Consider the following 20940-nt stretch of genomic DNA (forward strand, 5'->3'; position numbering starts at 1 on the left):
ACCCAATTACAAGAGCTCGGAGCTGAGAGAAGCAGAATGTTCCTAATTTCCTTTCCAGAGCCTTGGAAAAAAAAAAAAAAATTGTTGGGAGAAAAGACTTCCCACACTGGAGGGAGGAATTAAACGGGGAATTAGCCTGGACTCGTTACATAAACACAAGAGAGCAAAGGGTCTGATTCACTTCCCCAAATGCCTTTGAGTCTTATCTGGTCTTTCCCAGCTGAATCTGCCAGCCTGGGAAGATTCCTGCGCAATAGGCAAGAAGCAATAAAGTTAGCTAAGGGACACGGCGGCTCAGTGGCTAAGACGCTGAGCTTGTCGATCAAAAGGTTGGCAGTTCAGCGGTTCGAATCCCTAGCGCCATGTAACGGGCTGAGCTCCCGTGACTTCTCCCAGCTTCTGCCAACCTAGCAGTTCGAAAGCATGTAAAAAAAAATGCAAGTAGAAAAAATAGGGGCCACCTTTGGTGGGAAGGGAACAGCGTTCCGTGCGCCTTTGGCATTGAGTCATGCCGGCCACATGACCACGGAGACGTCTTCGGACAGCGCTGGCTCTTCGGCTTTGAAAGGGAGATGAGCACCGCCCCCTAGAGTCGGGAACGACTAGCACATATGTGCGAGGGGAACCTTTACCTTTACATTACATAAACACAAGAGAGCAAAGGGTCTGACTCACCTCCCCAAATGCCTTTGAGTCTTATCTGGTCTTTCACAAGTGAATCTTCCAGTCTGGGAAGATTCCTGTGAAGTAGGCATGAAGCAATAAAGTTGGCTAGCTCGAACTCTGCCTATTGGGGAGGGGGGCGGCTTTGGACAGAGGGGTTAGGCTGGGCTGCAGGGTGTCAGATGGGCCCAGGACTGCTCTTTGGCCAAATAGGTGCAAAAGCCAGCCTGACACGCGTGTGCGTGCACGCACAGACATGTTTCGCCTGCCTCTCTGCTATCTTTGAAGTTTGGGCTCTTCCATTGTCAGAGTTTGTCCATTCCAGACATGCTTTTTGCACCTTGATTCTCTTTCTTTCTCCCTTTCTTTCTCCCTCTTTCTTTCTTTCTCTTTCTCTCTCTCTCCCTCCCTCCCTCCTTCCTTCCTTTCTTTCTTTCTTTCTCCCTCCTCTTTCTTTCTTTCTCCCTCCCTCCCTCCCTCCCTCCTTCCTCTCTTTCTTTCTTTCTTTCTTTCTTTCTTTCTTTCTTTCTTTCTTTCTTTCTTTCTTTCTCTCTCCCTTTCTTTCTTTCTTTCTTTCTTTCTTTCTTTCTTTCTTTCTTTCTCTCTCTCTCTCCCTCCCTCCCTCCTTCCCCCCTTCCTATTTCCTTCCTTCCCTCCCTCCTTTATTCTCTCTCTCTCTCTCTCTCTCTCTCTCTCTCTCTCTCTCTCTCTCTCTCTCTCTTTCTCTTTTCCTCCCTCCCTCCGTCTCTATTTGACAATTCACATTTGGCAAGAAAAGTCGTAAAACAAGGCAAAACCCGCCCAACAAATTTCTCACTTAGCAACCTAAATTTGGGGCTCAATTGTCACCGTAAATTGAGGATCGCCCTGTAGCTAGTTTGAACTCTACTGGTAGAGGCCCTGGCCATTTGACCGGAGAGTGGGCTGCCGGATGTGAGACAGGCCCTTTTAATGGTTCCTTGGCAAATGAGAATTGACAGCTGGGGTTGTTTGTTTGTTTTTTTTAAAAAAAAACACCAATAGCTTGATATTTTAATTTAAACGCACACACACACACGGGGGGGGGGGGATAGGATCAAAAGGGACAGGCGGCATCTAACAAAGAATTGGGGGTGTCAGTTTTAAGAACTGCCTGGCAGGAGCCCCGCCTGATGATTAAATTCACCGATGCCGTCTCGGCCGCTGTAAGGCTGGAGATAACATTCTCTCCCCGTGATGGAAACAAGAATCAATACCAACTCCTTGACAGGGGCTAAATTATTAAATAGAGCTTTTCTTTCCCGTGTTTCATTATCTGGGATTTAACCCCAAACCCCCACGCCCCCCCCCACCTCCGTTGGGGACTTGTCAGTGGGGCTGTGGGGGGGGGGACACGGACCTGAGAGAAGGGAAAAAAAGGGGTGATATGAGCGGGCTGCTTCTATTCAAACCCACCCTTGCTTGCATTGTGCACCCGTTTGTTAGGATTCTCCCCACACCCCCAGATCATGGAGGCTTCCGCCAGAATGGCTGTTAGGCTTTCTTCCCCTCCCCCCCCCTTTTTTTTAAAATGAAGATTATGGCAGGAGAGAAGCATTATTTTTCTCCCCTTTTTTGGCCATCTATTCTGGCTGATTTAGAGATGCGTATCTCTCGCAGCCTTTTGGGGATTGCTGACAAAGCTGTTTAAGTTGGCATCTCAACCTGCTTCCCCCCTCCCTCTCTCCGTCCCCCCCATCGCCAACCTCCAGCGTAAGGATGAGGTTTACATATGAATGGAGAAGGAGGATTGAGCCCTCCCACCTGGGACAGTCAGCCTGGCCCAGTAAAAATGGGGGGAAGGCATTTCCTTGTCAGGTGGCATCTGAGTGGGTCTTTTTGTGGTGCTTGAATAGGATAGAAGAACAGAGTTGGAAGGGACCTTGGAGGTCTTCTAGTCCAACCCCCTGCTTAGGCAGGAAACCCTACACCCCTTCAGACAAAGGGTTATCCAATACCTTCTTAAAAACTTCCAGTGTTGGAGCATTCACAACTTCTGGAGGCAAGTTGTTCCACTGGTTAATTGTTCTCACTGTCGGGAAATTCCTCCTTAGTTCTAAGTTGCTTCTCTCCTTGATTAGTTTCCACCCATTACTTCTCATCCTGCCCCTCAGGTGCTTTGGAGAATAGCTTGACTCCCTCTTCTTTGGGGCAGCCCCTGAGATATTGGAAGACTGCTATCATGTCTCCCTTAGTCCTTCGTTTCATTAAACTAGACATATCCAGTTCCTGCAACCGTTCTTCATATGTTTTAGCCTCCAGTCCCCTAATCCACTTTGTTGCTCTTCTCTGCACTCTTTCTAGAGTCTCCACATCTTTTTTACATCGTGGTGACCAAAACTGGATGCCGTATTCCAAGTGTGGCCTTACCAAGGCCTTATAAAGTGGCATCAACACTTCAGGTGATCTTGATTCTATCCCTCTGTTGATGCAGCCCAGAACTGTGTTGGCTTTTTTGGCAGCTGCTGCACATGGCTGGCTCATATTGAAGTGAGGACTCCAAGATCCCTCTCACAGTGATAACTATTGAGCAAGGAATCATTGTGCATAATTAGAATGAGGATATCCCCTTGCAGCTAATTTTTTTTCCCCCAGTTCCCAGGCCCCCAAGGAGACCCATGGCTAACATTTGAGAAAGGCCTCTCTTTTTTTTCTCCCTTTAGAAAGAGACAGGGTAGTGTCCGAGCCAAGAGGAGCCGTGAAATTAATATGAATTTGTTTTGCATCCAATCGGTGTGAACGTAATTGCTTGCATTCTTAATTAAGCCAGCCTTTTTTTTTTTTCTTTTCATATATCAGTAATCGGGGAGTACCCTGGATCTTTTGCACTTGCTGCTTTGCCCACTCGTTTCCTGGTGCTCACCCAGGGTTAAAACCTGGCTATTTCCTACTCCTGGTGCTCAGATAATTGCTAAACGCTAAATAAAACAGAAGCTGGCTTCTCGGGAGAAGCTGGAAGTGAGCCCCTGCGCCCCCCCCCCCTTGTAGGCACACGTAGCAAAGCAGCTCCTTTTGGGCCTCTAATAAAGATTAAACCTCTTTTTTAAAAAATAAAATGCTGTTAAAATTGTAAAATGAATCCAGGGAAAACCTCTTTAAAGCAGGTCGAATTGCGAGAACATCGGGCTTATTTAATACATCTTTAGGATGAAAATTCCTCCGGGGAGGGGGAAAGGCGTGGAATACACCACCAGGATAGGTGGGCTGGATTGTTTTTGGGGAGCCCCAGCGGCTACAGGGACGTGTGATGAGGCTTCCTAAGGCACCCAAGAGCATACATTAGCGAAAAGTGTTTTGTTGTTTTTTCCACACGCATTCAGAAGGGATTTTTCTTTCCAGGGAACGCTGCGGCGTTTATTATAATTTGAGAGCAGGCGGACTCTGCTGGCTGCAAGATGTTTGGCAGACTTGGGTTAAATGTTGATGTAATGATGATCAGATTGCTTGGAGATCAGGATTGGCTCCCTAGATTCTCCTTCCTTCCTTCCTTCCTTCCTCTTTTCTTCCTTCCTCCCTCCCTTCCTCCCTCCCTCTTTTCTTCCTCCCTCCCTCCCTCATTTCCTTCCTTCCTTCCTCCCACTTTTCTTTTTCCTTCCTCCCTTCCTCTTGTCTTCCTCCCTCCTTCCTTCCTCCCTCCCTCCCTCTCTCCCTCCTCCCTTCCTCTTTTCTTCCTTCCTCCCTCCCTCATTTCCTTCCTTCCTTCCACTTTTCTTCCTCCCTCTCCCCCCTCCCTTCCTCTTTTCTCCCTCCCTCCCTCCCTCCCTTCCTCCCTCCCTCTTTTCTTCCTCCCTCCCTCCTCCCTTCCTCCCTCCCTCTCCCTCTTTTCTTCCTCCCTCCCTCCCTCATTTCCTTCCTTCCTCCCTCCTTCCCTCCCACTTTTCTTCCTCCTTCCTTCCTCCTTTCCTCTTTTCTTCTTCCCCCTTCCTCCCCCCCTCTTTTCTTCCTTCCTCCCTCCCTCTTTTCCTTCCTTCCTCCCTCCCACTTTTCTTCTCCCTTCCTTCCTTCCTTCCTTCCTTCCTTCCTTCCTTCCTTCCTTCCTTCCTTCCTCCCTTCCTCTTCTCTCCCTCTTTTCCTTCCTTCCTCCCTCCCCTTCCCTTCCTCTTTTCTTCCTCCCTTCCTCCCTCCCTCTTTTCTTCCTCCCTCCCTCCTCCCTTCCTCCCTCCCTCTCCCTCTTTTCTTCCTCCCTCCCTCCCTCATTTCCTTCCTTCCTCCCTCCCTCCCTCCCACTTTTCTTCCTCCTTCCTTCCTCCTTTCCTCTTTTCTTCTTCCCCCTTCCTCCCCCCCTCTTTTCTTCCTTCCTCCCTCCCTCTTTTCCTTCCTTCCTCCCTCCCACTTTTCTTCTTCCTTCCTTCCTTCCTTCCTTCCTTCCTTCCTTCCTTCCTTCCTTCCTCCCTTCCTCTTCTCTCCCTCTTTTCCTTCCTTCCTCCCTCCCCTTCCCTCCCTCTTTTCTTCCTCCCTCCCTCCCTGTTTCCATCATAGCAGCTGACTTTCAGCGCGGCTGCATTCACACAAAACGCCTGCCAAGGGTCATTTTTAACCGATGTTTGTTTTTCAACGAACGAGCCACAATAGCCGCCTTTAAGACCTTTCAGATAAATCTTACTAGGCCACGTTCAGGATAGAGATTAACCCGGCAAGCGGAAGCCCCATCTTTGTGTATTGGTGTTGCGACACCGTTGGTCATCTTGGAAACAAAAATCGGGGGAACTGCCGAAATAAATCGGCAGCCGTACGGAATGCTGTAACATCAGCACATATGTCTAAATTAGAAGGCTCAAATCGGCACGTACACCAATGTTTAATAATTATATTTTAGAAGCCTCCCCCCTAATTTCCAGCTGAGTCCATGGAGGCTGACTAACCACCAACCTGCTCACCTCTGCCTGTTTTCCAAATCTCTTTTAATATTTTCTGGTTTTCCTTATTTCAACTTCTGAAGCCTTCAAGAGCAAACTCAGCTCCCCCCTGCCTGGGTTTTTGTGGCCCAAGGAGTTCCCATTGTGCCCAGGGTCTCGTAAGCCGAGCCAGCATCCTTCCTCCAGAAGCCTTTCCGAAATGGCGGTGGTCCATCTCCTGCTTGCCTGCTTTTGAGATGAAAGCGTTGCTCGTTGTTTCCCAGGCTAACCCTTTCTGGCTCCTGGCAACACCTGGAGTTGAACGATTTCACACTCGGAGATGTAACATTCCCCACCGCCAGCCCTGCGGTGAAATTCTATTATAAATCTTTCATCTGGATGGCCTCAGCTGTCAGGGCTTTGCTCCCCCCCCCTTTTTCTCTCCCCCCCCTCTCTGCATTTGGCTGCCTAACCTACTCCTCCGTGTAATTCTGCCTTCTGTAGGATGCTCACCTCTGATTAGCAAGGCGTGACCCTTTCGTACGCTGTTTTCCCACGCAAGCCAGCGGTTGCCGGCCCTGGCGCTGAAGAGAGGAGAGAGAGAGGAAACGGGGCACGGAAGGGGCTGGACTCCCCCCCCCCCATGCCAGAAACAGAGGAAAAAATAGCCAGCCCAAAAAGACATTCTGGTTTATAGACCTGATCTGTGATCTTGGGAATCCTGCTAAGAAATGCAGGATATTGTATGCCTTGCCTGGACAGGACAGGACAGGACAGGACAGGGGAGAAGAGAAGAGAAGAGAAGAGAAGAGAAGAGAAGAGAAGAGAAGAGAAGAGAAGAGAAGAGAAGATACAAAGAATAGATAGAATAGAATAGATTTTTTTATTGGCCAAGTGTGATTGGACACACAAAGAATTTGTCTTTGGTGCCTATGATCTCAGTGTACATAAAAGGAAAGATACGTTCGTCAAGAATCATAAGGTACAACGTTTAATGATAGTCATAGGGTACAAATAAGCAATTGGGAAACAATATGAATATAAATTGTAAGGATACAAGCAACAAGATTACAGTCATGCAATCATAAGTGGAAGGAGATGGGTGGTGGGAATGATGAGAAGATGAATAGTAGTGTAGCCTTAGTAAATAGTTTGACAGTGTTGAGGGAATTATTTGTTTAGCAGATAATAAGAGAAGAGAAAAGAAAAGAAAAGAAAAGAAAAAAGAATTAGGAATAGAATAGAAAAGATGGAATGGAATGGAATGGAATGAAGAATAAGAATAGAATAAACAGGGTTAGAAGGGATCTTGGAGATCTTCTAGTCCAACCCCCTGCTTAGGCAGGAAACCCTATTCCATTTCAGACAAATGGTTGTCCAATCTCTTCTTAAAAACTTCCAGTGTTGGAGCATTCACAACTTCTGGTGGCAAGTTGTTCCACTGGTTAATTGTTCTCACTGTCAGGAAATTCCTCCTTAATTCTAAGTAGCTTCTCTCCTTGGTTAGTTTCCACCCATTGCTTCTCGTCCTGCTTTGGAGAAGAGCTTGACTCCCTCTTCTTTGGGGCAGCCCCTGAGATATTGGAAGACTGCTATCATGTCTCCCCTGGTCCTTCTTTTCGTCAAACCAGACATACCCAATTCCAGTTTTTCCCCCACCACTGCCAGTTAGAGCAGCTGTGGGAGTTCAAGGCTGGCTATGCACTTTGCTGTAAAACAGAGGCAGAGAAACATTTGTTTTCTCGGGGGCTGCTGAAACTAGAATTCCCTGCAGCCCAGCTCAGCAGAGCCAGGCAGGAGGGGCGCTGGGAGTTGCAGTTCCTTAAAGGGCAGAGCAGCCTCTTTCCATTAAACGAGAGCCGAATTGGCTCGAGAGGAAAAGTTGGTTTGGAAGTCACTTTTCAAAGATGCCCAGAGACAGCCCACGTCCTTCATACCATACCAAGAGCCTTGGTAGTACAGTGGTCTAAAGCACCCTGTTATTAAGACCAGCTGCCTGCAATTACTGCAGGTTCGAATCTCCCCAGGCTCAAGGTTGACTCAGCCTTCCATCCTTTCTAAGGTAGGTGAAATGAGGACCCAGATTGTGGGGGCAATAAGCTGACTTTGTATAAATATATACAAAAGGATGAAGGCTATTGCTTAGCGCCTTGTAAGCCGCCCTGAGTCTCTGGAGAAGGGCGGCATATAAATCAAATTTAAAAAAAAAGAAAAGAAAGAGAAAGAAGGAAGGAAAGATAGGAAGAAAGGAAGGAAGAAAGAAAGAAAGGAAGGAAGAAAGAGAAGCTGACTTTGTATAAATATACAAAAGTATGCAGGCTATTGCTTAACGCCTTGTAAGCCGCCCTGAGTCTCTGGAGAAGGGCGGCATATAAATCAAATTTAGAAAAGAAAGAGAAAGAAGGAAGGAAGGAAGGAAGGAAGGACGGAAAGAAAGAAAGAGAGAGAAAGAAAGAAAGAACGAAAGAAAGAAAGAAAGAAAGAAAGAAAGAAAGAAAGAAAGAAAGAGAAACTGACTTTGTATAAAATATACAAAAGTATGAAGGCTATTGCTTAACGCATTGTAAGCCGCTCTGAGTCTCCGGAGAAGGGCGGCATATAAATCAAAATTAAAATAAAAAATAAAATAAAATAAAATACCCTCCATGAATGGTCCATCCTCAGGAGGGCACTCTTCAAGAACCACAACAAAACACTTCCACATCTGGCCAGCCTTGAAATGTAAGGCAGCTGTGCAGTCAAGAGAAGTGGGAAAGCAAGCTTAGAGATTGTCATCTCCTTAGGCTGCTGTTGGGAATGACTTTGGTCTGACTCGATCACAGGGTGGATAAAAATTGATGATTTTTTTTTAAAAAAAAAACCCGGATATTTTTTTAAAAAAATTAAAATCGGATTTTATTTTTTTTTATTTTTATCAATTTTATTTTAATCAAATGCTTTGGGAGTTAAAAAAAATCTATCTCAAGATAATTTTCCACTTAAGATACATTAATAATTTAGTTCAGCATGAAATGGAGCTTAGTCATGTAGCACGAGGCTGTATATTCTGCAATATTTACATTTTTTGGTAAACTCATTCAAAAGAATCAAAGCTCTGCAAGCTAAATAGGACACCTTCATTTTGTTTGCAAATAATAATATTAAAAAGATTCTTAACTCCCAACAAGGAACGAGTCTTTACATTTAAAGAGCACCTGTCATTTCAGAGCCATCATGGCAGCAGCGCCTGTTAGCGGGCATCCGCTCACCTGCTGTCCGCCATGTCTCTCACCTTGTTGTGTCACTGCCGCATCACCAGCCGTCCCATTGAAGTGACTGGGACGGTCAGTGAGTCAACAGCGGGTCAGAGGAGGAGCCGCTGCGGGACAGAGATGGCAGCGGCTCTTTAAAAAATTACAATTTAAATCGACTTGATTTCAATCAAGCCTTTTGAACTAGTGATTTAAATCGTGATTTAAATCGACTTGATTTCAATCAAATCCACCCTGCTCAATCACCATCCTTCTCCTGGACCTCTTTCGGCTCACAGCTGCCCACGGGCCTGCCCTTGTTTGAGCTCTCAAAAGATTGTGCCCCCTCCCACTTTCTCCATCCTGCAGAAATACCCCCGAGCAGGGTACACGCCTCATGTTTACATAGGCAGGCATGTTGCAAGCGCCGGCACCCAACAACACGCCAGGTGGTTGCAAAACTGTGCTTAGCAGTTGTTTTTCTAAGTGCAGCTATGTGGCAGCAAGCCTTTGAAAACAAAAGGAGGCTTAAGAATAGCTTTTTTGGGGGGGGGGGGGGCTTCCCCGGAAAGGTGCCTCTGCCAGCTTTGTGCAAACTTCAGATTGTGTGGCAGCTTGCTTAATCTTTGGGATTGTAAAGGGGGCCAAACCAAAAGAGCCTTGGTAGTACAGTGGTCTAAGGCACCCTGTTATTAAGCTGGTTATTAAGACCAGCTGCCTGCAATGACTGCAGGTTCGAATCTCGCCAAGGCTCAAGGTCAACTCAGCCTTCCATCCTTTCTAAGGTGGGTAAAATGAGGACCCGGATTGTGGGGGCAATAAGCTGACTTTGTATAAATATACAAAAGGATGAAGGCTATTGCTTAACGCATTGTAAGCTGCCCTGAGTCTCCAGAGAAGGGCGGCATATAAATCAAATTAAAAAAAAAAAGAAAAGAAAGAGAAGGAAGGAAGGAAGGAAGGAAGGAAGGAAGGAAGGAAGGAAGGAAGGAAGAAAGAAAGAAAGAAAGAAAGAAAGAAAGAAAGAAAGAAAGAAAGAAAGAAAGAAAGAAAGAAAGAAAGAAAGAAAGAAAGAAAGAAAAGCTGACTTTGTATAAAATATACAAAAGTATGAAGGCTATTGCTTAACGCATTGTAAGCCGCCCTGAGTCTCCGGAGAAGGGCAACATATAAGTCAAATTTAAAAAAAAAAAAAAAAAAAACCAGCAAAAGAGAGCTATTCCTGCAAGAAAATGGCTGCTGTAATCAGCACTTGAAGGTGGATTTCTTGAATTCACGGACCATGGGGGGGCAAGTGGGTGTCGGGTGGACAGAAGCCGTTTTCCACAATCCCCATCATCCTCGACCCTTGGCCAGGTTGATCCTCAGGCCCAGTGCTGAGCTGGGATACATGCAAGATTCCCGAGACCGTGGGAATCTCCGTTCCCGTGCATTGGGTGGCCCAAGGGTCTCCAGGGCAAAGATGCAGCCAAAATACAGTGCATTTGGCTGGGATTTTCCAGGAAACTGGAATTCTGGACTTCTCAATCCAGGTTGCACTTAACACTGATGGAAGAAGCTGCACGCTGGCGGAGTCCATGCAGGACCGGAGCAGAGATGCAGCTTTTTCCTTCATCAGTGCAGTGCAGCCTGGTGCGGTGACCTTGTGATGGAGCTCTTGCCTCGCATTCAGGAGGCTGAGAGTTTGATCCTAGTGTTGATCGCGCGGCTCAGCTGGGATCATCAGAGGCTTTTAACAGCATTTTTTTTTTTTTACAACCTCTTCGGCTTTTAAAAGTTTAAAAAAAAAAAGTTGGCCACGCCTACTCAGTCACATTAAACCCCACCACCACCAAGCCACGCCCACAGAACCGGTAGTAACAAATTTTACATTTCACCACTGCCCCAAATCCTACTCCTGGCTGGCCCCGCTCATCCCTTCCCTCCCAGGAGTCCCCACACGGCCTGTTTTGGATGCAGGTAAGTGCAGGGCACGCGTGGAGGCTCGGGGAGGGCGAAAAAAAAGGCCTACTGAAGTTCGGGCCTGTTTCCGACCTCCGGAGCCTGGGGAGGCCATTTTTGCCCTCCTGGAGGCTCGAGGAAAGCGTTGTGGCTCCGTTGCCTGAGCCTGTGTCATCGGCAGGAGAGGACCCCGAGAGTGAAGGAGAGGAGTTGGCAAGGCCTCCCTCTCCAGGACCCTCCTCTCTGGCAATGCCTTCGGTGTCCGCCGAAGAGCAAGAGATAGGGCCGGGGCCAAGCACGTCCACGCAGCCACAGATGGACAGTGATGAGGGTAATGAGTCTTGGCTGGATCCACGCCAGCGTCGCAGAGATAAGCGCGCGCAACAGAAGAAAAGGCGTGCCCGAGATTAGGCTGAGTCACTGGACCCCACACCCCACAGGATATAAAAGGGAGCGTGGTGGCCAGTCAAACCTTGTGACGAACAAAGCTGAAAGCTTCCACGCCATTCTGCATTGCCGGACTTTTGCTATAGACTTTGCTGGATTATCTCTGGACTTGATTGACTCCGTAATTATTGAGCTGTTTCTTTTGATGTATCAGAAGTGGGGAGAAGTTATCTCTCCTCTTCGTAAATAATAAACTCTTGGCAGGCAGCCACTAGGTTGTTGCCAAGTTCCGTTATCATAAGGAGAAGGATTTTGCCGGCTGGTTTGGTCTTTAATTCTTGAACGTCTGTTGGTGTGTGTGCGTGTGGTTGGGGACAGAACAGAAAGCCCCTGGAGCCTGGGGAGGGCAAAAACAACACACACACACACACACACACACACACACACGGGCCATGGTGCAGGAGGCCGACTAGGCCATGCCCACCCTGGCCACGTCCACCCAGCAACCAGGCAGAGAACCCCTTGCTAAAATTTTTGCAGCCCACCCCTGCCTGTTGCTCCCTGAGATCCTTTCTGTAGGAAGAACTGAGCCCAGCTACCAAACCACCAGTTCAATTTTAATTGCGGCTCCCTTCTCTAGGCTGGAGCGGTTCAGCTGCCGATTCCTGAAGCTCCTTTGCCCCACAGTATTTTTCTCATTTCTACCACGTTTAAAAATAAAAAAACCAGTATGCCAGCCATACAGCATTGCAAGCAGTTTGTAAAAAGTAAAAAAAAAACAAAAAACACCTACCACCCTGATTATTATTTTTTTCCCTGGGACAATGCTGCCACTGGCTGGATTTTCTACAGTATTACATGGGCTTTCTCCCTATCCCCCAAAAAGAGAGAGATCTTAGCAATATAGGGGGATGAAAGGCGGGCAGAGAAAAGAAAGAGGAATGGAATTAGCCCCACACATTACTTAAATAAATTGCTAGGCTTCTAAAGCATTTCCGAGTCACCTCGTGAGAACCAGTTACAGGTAGTCCTCGTCTTAACCAGGGTGGAGTTGATTTAAATCGAGTTGATTTAAATCATGATTTAAATCACTAGTAAAAAGGCTTGATTTAAATCAACTCGATTTAAATCATAATTTTTAAAGAGCAACTGTCATCTCTGCTACTCCTTTGACCCACTGTTGACTCACCGATAGTCCCAGCGTTGCAGAATATACAGCCTCCTGCTACATAACTCAGCTCCATTTCATGCTGAATAAACTAAATTATTTATGCATCTTAAATAGAAAACTATCTTACGATAGATTTTTTACCCCAAAAGTTTTTTTATTAAAATAAATTCGATAAAAATCAAAAAAATCTGATTTAAATTAAAAAAATCCGATTTTTTTAGATTTTTTTAAAAAAATCATTGATTTTTATCCAACCTGGTCTTAACGACAGTTTGTTTAGTGACCGATCAAAGTTACAATGGCACCGAAACAAGTGACTTAACGGCCGTTTTTCAGAGTTACGACCTTTGCAAGCATCCCTGCGCTCACGGGACTTAACATTCGGACAGCTGGTCCCTATTTACGACGGTTGTGGGTACCCCAGGGTCGTGCGATCCCCTTTTGCGACTTCCTAACGAGCAAAGTCAACGGTGGTTGCCAGATTCATGGAACGACCGGGTTATTAACTTACCCACTGCGGTGATTCACTTAACAACCGTAGCAAGAAAGGCTGTGAAATGGGGCCAAGCTCACTTAACGAATGCCTCAACTTAACAAGAGAAATGTTGGGCTCGACTGCGGGTCGTAAGTCGAGGACTACCTAAGTCGTGGCTCCGGCAGGAGAGCTGCTGAATCTGCTACCTGGGAACTCTTCCGAATGTTGTGCATGGTGAAAACGTCCATTTTAACAGATTAACAGAGTTGGAAGGGACCCTTGTAGGTCATCTAGTCCAACCCCCTGCCCAAGCAGGAGAACCTACACCATTACTGACAGATGGCAGTCCGGTCTCTTCTTGAAAGCCTCCAGGGATGAAGCTCCCACAACTTCCGAAGGCAACGGTTCTGTCCCCGTCTCACACACGCACAGGCTGGAGAAGAAGCAAAGGATGGAAGCTAACCAACTAACTAAGTAACGTCTGAAGGCAACTTCTGTTCCATGGGTTGATTGTTCTCACGGTCAGAAAATTTCTCCTTATTTCCAGGTTGAATATCTCTCCTTGTTCAGTTTCCATCCATTATTCCTTGTCTGGCCTTCGGGTGCTTTGGAAAATAGCTGGACCCCCCCACCTCTCTCTGGCAGCCCCTCAAATACTGGAACCATGGTATCATGTCCCCCCTAGTCCTCCTTATCACTAAACTAGATACACCCAATTTCTCCTTATTTCCAGGTTGAATTTCTCCTTGATCAGTTTCCATCCATTATTATTCTTTGTCTGGCCTTCGGGTGCTTTGGAAAATAGCTTGACCCCCCTCCTCTCTGGGGCAGCCCCTCAAATTTCGGAAGCCTCTGCTATCATGTCTCCCCTGGTCCTTCTCTTCACTAGACTAGCCATGCCCAGTTCCTGCAACCGTTCATCGTATTAGTTTTAGCCCCCAGTCCCCTAATCATCCTGATTGCTCTTCTCTGCACTCTTTCTGTACATTTCCCATCCACCCCCCCCCCCCCCATTTTTCTGTGGGGCAAGCACTAATAAGCATGGGAGATTCTGACCTAAGGAGCTGGGCTTTAGCCAAGAAAAGAAACTTATGCCAGCAGGTTACGTCAGTTAATCTAAAGGTACAACAGCAGTGGTGGGTTTCAAACATTTTTTTACCACCAGCTCTGTGAGTGTGGTTTGGTGGGCGTGGCAGGGCAAGGATATTGTAAAATCTCCGTTCCTACCTGACTCCAGGGGAAGGATACTGCAAAATCCCCATTTCCTCCCGATCAGCTGGGACTTGGGAGGCAGAGAATAGATGAGGGCGGGGCCAGTCAGCATTTATACTACCGGTTCTCCGAACTACTCAAAATTTCCGCTACCAGTTCTGCAGAACTGGTCAGAACCTGCTGAAACCCATCTCTGTACCACAGACTGATCAGCATCTTTTTTTTTTATTTGATTTATATGCCGCCCTTCTCCGGAGACTCAGGGTGGCTTACAATGCGCTAAGCAATAGCCTTCATCCTTTTGTATATTTATACAAAGTCAGCTTATTGCCCCCATAACTGGGTCCTCAATTTACCTACCTTAGAAAGGATGGAAGGCTGAGTCAACCTTGAGCCTGGCGAGATTCGAACCAGCAGTAATTGCAGGCAGCTGGTCTTAATAACAGGGTGCTTTAGACCACTGTACTACCAAGGCTCTTAGGTTTCCGCCAGCCCTCTCTAGATGAACTTCTCTGTTTGCTGGAGGTCAGAATTTTGGAAGGGCAACTTAATCCCTCAGTTTACTTTTGCCTCTGCCCATAGGCCAGGCAGGCACCTGTCCTCGACTTACAACCACAACTGAGCCCCAAATTTTGCTGCTAAGCAAGACACTTTCTTGCCCACCGTTGTTAAGCGAACCCCTGCGGTTGTTAAAATTAGTAACACGGTTGGGAAGGGAATCCGGCTTCCCCATTGAAGCCATTTGCTTGTCAGAAGGTTGCAAAAAGGGATCGCGGGGCCCTGCAACCGTCACAAATGCGAATCGATGGCCAAGCGTCTGACTTTTGATCCCACGAGCGTGGGGATGCTGCAAGAGTTGTAAAATGGGAAATAGGAGTCACTATTTTTCAACGCTGTTATAACTTTTGAACGGTCGCTGTTAGTCAAGGACTAACCTGTATAGGCAGATGTTTTATTATCACAATTTGTCCTTCCTTGGAAGGAGAGCTTCTGATGTGTGTTTGGGCAGTGCTGTGTGTTGTCCTTATGCGGTGTTGCCCACAGAGAAGGTCTCTCTTCATTCTCCTCTCCAGGGGTAGCCTTCAAAAATTTTAGCAAAGGGTTCTCTGTCCGGTTGCTGGGTGGGCGTGGCCTAGGCGGCCTCCCGCACCACTGCAGGAGGCGCGTTTTTACCCTTTCCGGACTCCGGAGGCTTTCCTCAAGCCTCCGGAAGGACAAAAACGTCCTCCCCAGGCTCTGGAGGCTGGAAATGGGCCCATTTCTGGCCTTCCTGAACTTCCGGTAGGCCCGTTTTTCACCTCCGCGAACCTCCGCATGCGCACTGCACTTACCTGCATCCAAAACGGGCCATGTGGGTACTCCTGGGAGTGGCGGGATGGGGCAGGCAGGGCCAGCCAAGAGTGGAATTCGTGGCTTCTCCAAACTGCACAGAATCTAAGCTAGAGGTTCTCCCGAACCCCCAGCAGCCCACCCCTGCTCCTTTCCCTCCTCTCATGGGCCAAATAACCCACTTTTCTTGCAGCGAGTCGCCACATCCGCCCACCTAGCGCTGCGTCAGCGAGCAAGCTGATCCGGTTCCCTTGTCCGTAACGGATTTCTCCTTCCTTCTCTTCCAGAGCAAGCGGGACCACCTGCTCATGAACGTCAAGTGGTACTACCGCCAATCCGAAGTCCCGGATTCCGTTTACCAACATTTGGTCCAGGACCGACACAACGAAAACGGTAAGTTGGGGTGGGGGTGGGGGGTGGCGAGGCCGTTGCCGTGCCTCTGAGCGGGTTGTCTTCTCTTTGTTCTGCTCGTGGCATTCAAACTCCATTTGTAACAGAGGTGGGTGTTGCATCCCGAGGCTGCCAGCTTGTGAAGCGTCAGCCTTCCAAAGCATTGGGTGCCTTCTTACCTGTTTCTGGCCACGTGGAGAAGACGTCTGGGCCAAAGGGAAATCCTCAAAAAAAAAAAAAAAAAGTGGAATTAAGTGCTGGAGTGTGGAAGCTTCCCTTTACATTTTTTCAGATTTTCGCATTTGGGGAAGACTTTTTCCCAGTCCTCCTCTTTTCCTTTGATCACAAGAGCTGGAACAAGAACTTCAAAAGAAAAAGGGAGACACCGTGTTTTATGAGCTGGTAGTTTTCCCTTCGACTGACTGCACGATGTCTTTTGGGGAAAGGAAGCTCCACAGCTGAATCCCCGTGGAATCTTTCAGTTCCCAACATGATGGGTGTAAAAGGAAGCAGTGGGTCCCAAGGAGACCTGAGGAAAGTAATGTGGGATCTATACTAGAGTGTCAGGCCTGTCCCAATCTGATCTCTTAGGAAAGAAAGACCATCGACTCCCGTTTGGTTGAAGCGAAAGGTTCTGCTGCAGTGAAGTCAGGCTAGATCTGGGTTTCTCAAAAGTTACAGAAAGGTTTCCTCTCACCCCAGCCCCCTCACCCCCCCCCCCCCCAGGGACCAGTCTATCTTCGGCCAATCAGAACTCACTGAAGTGTTTTGAGAACACTGAGAGGCTTTGGGGTAATCCACATTCTTTCCCGGGGTGCCTGGCCTTGGATGCTGGTAAAAATCACGTTCCGAGCTTCTCTGATCTTTATCACCTTTCATTCCCACCTCCCAATTTCTTACCTTATACACACACAGCTTTATTACCCATCTATCCTCCCACACACACACACACTATTTATTTTATTTATTTTATTTTATTCAATTTGTATATCGCCCTTCTCCTAGTGGACTCAGGGCGGTGGACAGCCAGAACTAAAACACATACCAATACAAAATTTAAAATTTTTAAAAGAATTACATGACTTTGGCCCAAAATTTAAAACATTCAAACTAAAATCCATTGACAATTTAAAAAACTAAAAAAGGGGAGGGGTGTGTGTTCACGCCAGCCCTGCTTGATGGAAAAGAAAAGTTTTTAGGGCACGGCGAAAGACCCGGAGATCCGATATCCTTCGTATCTCCGGGGGCAAATCATTCCAAAGGGCGGGAGCTGCCACAGAGAAGGCCCTCCCCCTGGGGGTCGCCAGCCGACATTGCCTGGCTGACGGCACCCTGAGGAGTCCCTCTCTGTGGGAGCGTACTGGTCGGTGGGAGGCTATCGGCAGCAGAAGGCAATCCCGCAAATACCCAGGTCCTATGCCATGGAGCGCTTTAAAGGTGGTGACCAACACCTTGAAGCGCACCCGGAAGACCACTAGAAGCCAATGCAGCTCACGCAGGAGAGGTGTCACATGGGAGCGCCCCCTCGCTCCCATAATCCCCCGCGCGGTCGCATTCTGCACCAGTTGGAGCCTCCGGGTGCTCCTCAAGGGGAACCCCATGTAGAGAGCATTGCAGTAGTCCAGGCGGGACTACTAGCCACTTGCCTCTGATGGCAGGATGCTTGTGAGGCGCTAAGCCGAACCTGGCACACCTGACATAGGACGACAACATCAAAACGGCCTTAGATCACATCCAGCTGTTTGCACCTGGCTTAGGCCAACTAAGGCCCAGGATTTATACAAACCGATTCCGCTCTTTCCTTACACCTCTTCAGAGCCAAAGCAGGATCTTCTCCGTGCACGAAGAGCATGGTCCTGGCCTCTCCTTTTACCTCTAAACACGACAGGTGGCTTTTTGGGGGACTTCGGAGAAAATTGTGCTGACTGCGAGAGGCCCCGCTAACACGCGGCTTTCTTTCCACAGATTCTGGGCGGGAGCTGGTTATCACCGACCCAGTGATCAAGAACAGAGAGCTTTTCATTTCAGACTATGTGGACACTTACCATGCTGCTGCCCTCAGGTGAGTAGCTAAAAAAAAACAGCCCATGAGATTATTCTCACGGGATACTGAAGTTGGAAGGGCCAATCCATTGCTCAAACAGGAAGCCCTATGCCAGGGATGGCTAACCTTTTTGCCATCGCGTGCCAAAAGCAGGGAAAGCCGGAGGGGGGCGTTCACATACGTGCGTGCCCACACCCATAATTATATGCCCCCCACGCATTTGTGCATGGCTCCCCCCACTTTTGGCACACGGTGGGCCTGGTAGGCCCATTTTTTTCCTCTCCCCAGGCTCCTAGAGAGGCTCTGGAGCCTGGGGAGGGCGAAAATGGCCTCTCCCCCCTCCCCGGAGGCCGGAAACGGCCCGTTTGCCAACTTCCTGTCCCACCGGAAGTTGCAAATGGGCTGTTTCTGGCCTCGGAGGGGGGGGGGAGGCCGTTTTTGCCCTCCCCAGGCTCCTAGAGAGGCTCTGGAGCCTGGGAAGAGCAAAAAACGGGCTTCCCCCCCAGGCCCTCTGGAGGCAAAAATCAGCCTATTTCCCTAAATCTGGTGGGCCCAGAAGGCCCGAAAATCAGCACACACTGGAGCTGAGATTACATGCACACCGGAGCTGAGCTTGTGTGCCCACCGATATGGCTCCATGTGCCACTTGTGGCACGCGTGCCATAGGTTCACCATCACGGCCCTATACCATTTCAGACAAATGATTTGCAATTGGCTTGAAGTAATCCCATTAAATGAGGATCCCATTAAAATTCTTCCTTGATATATAAGATTCAGTAATTCCCTCAGAGTAGAAGAGGGTAGAGGTGAGAGGATTACCTAGATTGAACATCCAAAAAGCAGACAGAGACAAAGATTTAAGAGAGGAATTCGGGAGGCAAGTAAAAAAACAACAACATAGCAGTTAAAAGTATCGAAGCGGGGAAGAGATGATGGATAGATGATTTTTTCTTCTTTTTGTGTTGTTTTCATTTGCTTTTCCTTTTTCCTATCTTTCTTTTAAAGCATAGCAATTAAAGCATTGAAGCGGGCAAGAGATGATGGATGGATGATTTCTCATTTTTGTTGTTGTTCTGAGTTGCTTTTCCTTTTCTCTCTCTCTTCCTTTTTTTCCCCCTTTTCTTAGGTAGGTGACATGATTAGAAGTTAGGAAAGAAAGAAAGAAGTTTCTTAATAAAGGGTGAGATGTCAAAAGTTAGAATAAGCGATAGAAATAAGAGAAGGGGGAATCTTAGTGCGTACATTTTTATACCATAAAATGACAGTAATAACAAGAGAAAACGTGGAATAATTGAATAATGGTAGACTATAACTTAATACAAGCGTGTCTTATTATTAGAAATACATAAGCAGATTGACTGTAATGATTATGATTAACCTGATTAGTTTAATTTGTTTTAAAATGTGTGACACCTGTTCACGCATTGATGTGATATTTTTATTAAAAATTTAAAAAAATAAACTTTTTTAAAAATAAACTTTTTTTAAAAAAATTTAAGGAGAGAGAGGTTTCAAATTTTCAGAGAGAAGGTGTTTTTTTTTTAAAAAAAACGTGAAACCAGATTTGGGGTTTTTTTGGGGGGGTGTTTGCTGTTCTCTGTTAAGTAATATTCCTGTGATATTCCTTTTTTTTTCCTTCCCTTCCTTGCAGGGGGAAATGTAACATCTCTCATTTCTCCGACATCTTTGCTGCTAGGGAGTTCAAAGCCCGAATGGACTCCTTTTTCTATATCCTGGGCTACAATCCAGAGACCAGGTGAGTGGCTTTTTATTTCATTCAATTGAGAAATAATTCAGACCAGTAGTCTGTGTTAAGAGGAAGGGAGAATATCCAGGCGGGTATGCTAAATAAACTCCAAGGAAATGCCGAGTATTTATTCCTTGAAGGTATGGTTTTTGAAACAACACTGCTGTGGTTTTTTAAAGTTCAGATTTAAACCTTGTTGTCCTGCTGTGGAGATCAGTTTGAGCTCAATAACAGAAATAATCAGGGCCTTTTTAGTGGTGGCTCCCTTTTCAAAGTCTCTCGCAGAACGGACCTTCTCAACAAAGACTCCACCCCAAAAAAACTGACTGTTTCAGTTGCAATTCTCTCATTGTTGCTTCATTGTGACCTCCGAAGGTTTTTAATCGGAAATCCTTTTTCAAACAGCCTTTTTTCCCTTTTTGGTTCGGCTTCTGAATCGCCATCCTAAACCACGCGGACTGCATCGGTTTTAATTTGCTGCTTTGGGGGAAAAAATTTGCTGCTCTGGGGAAAAAAAAGTAGCTTGTAGCCAGCGGTGAAATCCAATTTTTTTTTTACTACCGGTTCTGTGGGCGTGGCTTGGTGAGTGTAGTGTGGCTCAGGGGGCGTGGCTCGGGGCGTGGCAGGGGAAGGATACTGCAAAATCTCCATTCCCTCCCCACTCCTGGGGAAGGATACTGCAAAATCCCCATTCCCACTCCACTCCAGGGGAAGGATACTGCAAAATCTCCATTCCCACACCACTCCAGGGGAAGGATATTGCAAAATCTCCATTCCCACACCACTCCTGGGGAAGAATACTGCAAAATCTCCATTCCCACCCCACTCCTGGGGGAAGGATATAGCAAAATCTCCATTCCCACCCCACTCCTGAGGGAAGGATATTGCAAAATCTCTATTCCCACCCCACTCCAGGGGAAGGATACTGCAAAATCCCCATTCCCACCCCACTCCAGGGGAAGGACACTGCAAAACTTCCATTCCCACACCACTCCAGGGGAAGGATATTGCAAAATCTCCATTCCCACACCACTCCAGGGGAAGGATATTGCAAAATCTCCATTCCCACCCCACTCCTGGGGGAAGGATATTGCAAAATCCCCATTCCCACTCCACTCCAGGGGAAGGACACTGCAAAATCCCCATTCCCACCCCACTCCAGGGGAAGGATATTGCAAAATCTCCATTCCCACCCCACTCTGGGGCCAGCCGGAGGTGGTATTTGCCGGTTCTCTGAACTACTCAAAATTTCCGCTACCGGTTCTCCAGAACCTGTCAGAACCTGCTGGGTTTCACCCCTGCTTGTAGCTTGAACTAATGGTCCAAATTTGGGGAGGGGGGGGAGGATTTCAGAATTGTGAGGCCCTCCTGACTTGTTGCAAGCTCGTAGGACCGCCTGGGCACCCGATCGGTATCGCAAAGGAATATTTATGTATTTGTCAGATTTATATGGCCGTTCTGTCTCACCCTCGCTTAGTGACCACTTGAAGTTACAACG

At 47.3% G+C, this 20940-nt stretch overlaps 1 protein-coding gene across 1 annotated transcript in view; it reads left to right on the forward strand.

Annotated features, from left to right (window-relative positions):
* LOC139326752 (arginine-glutamic acid dipeptide repeats protein-like) overlaps positions 1-19455 on the forward strand; it is a 46071-nt gene extending 26616 nt beyond the window's left edge. Inside the window, exons 3-5 of the mRNA XM_070956603.1 lie at positions 15549-15654; positions 17617-17713; positions 19347-19455. Of these exons, the coding sequence (XP_070812704.1) occupies positions 15549-15654; positions 17617-17713; positions 19347-19455 (312 nt within the window). The remainder of the gene's footprint in view (positions 1-15548; positions 15655-17616; positions 17714-19346) is intronic.
* The last annotated feature ends 1485 nt before the right edge of the window (positions 19456-20940 follow it).

Source organism: Pituophis catenifer, unplaced genomic scaffold (assembly GCF_029215685.1).
Source record: "Pituophis catenifer annectens isolate HBS135680 unplaced genomic scaffold, rPitCat1.0.hap2 SCAF_114, whole genome shotgun sequence".
NCBI lineage: Eukaryota > Metazoa > Chordata > Lepidosauria > Squamata > Colubridae > Pituophis > Pituophis catenifer.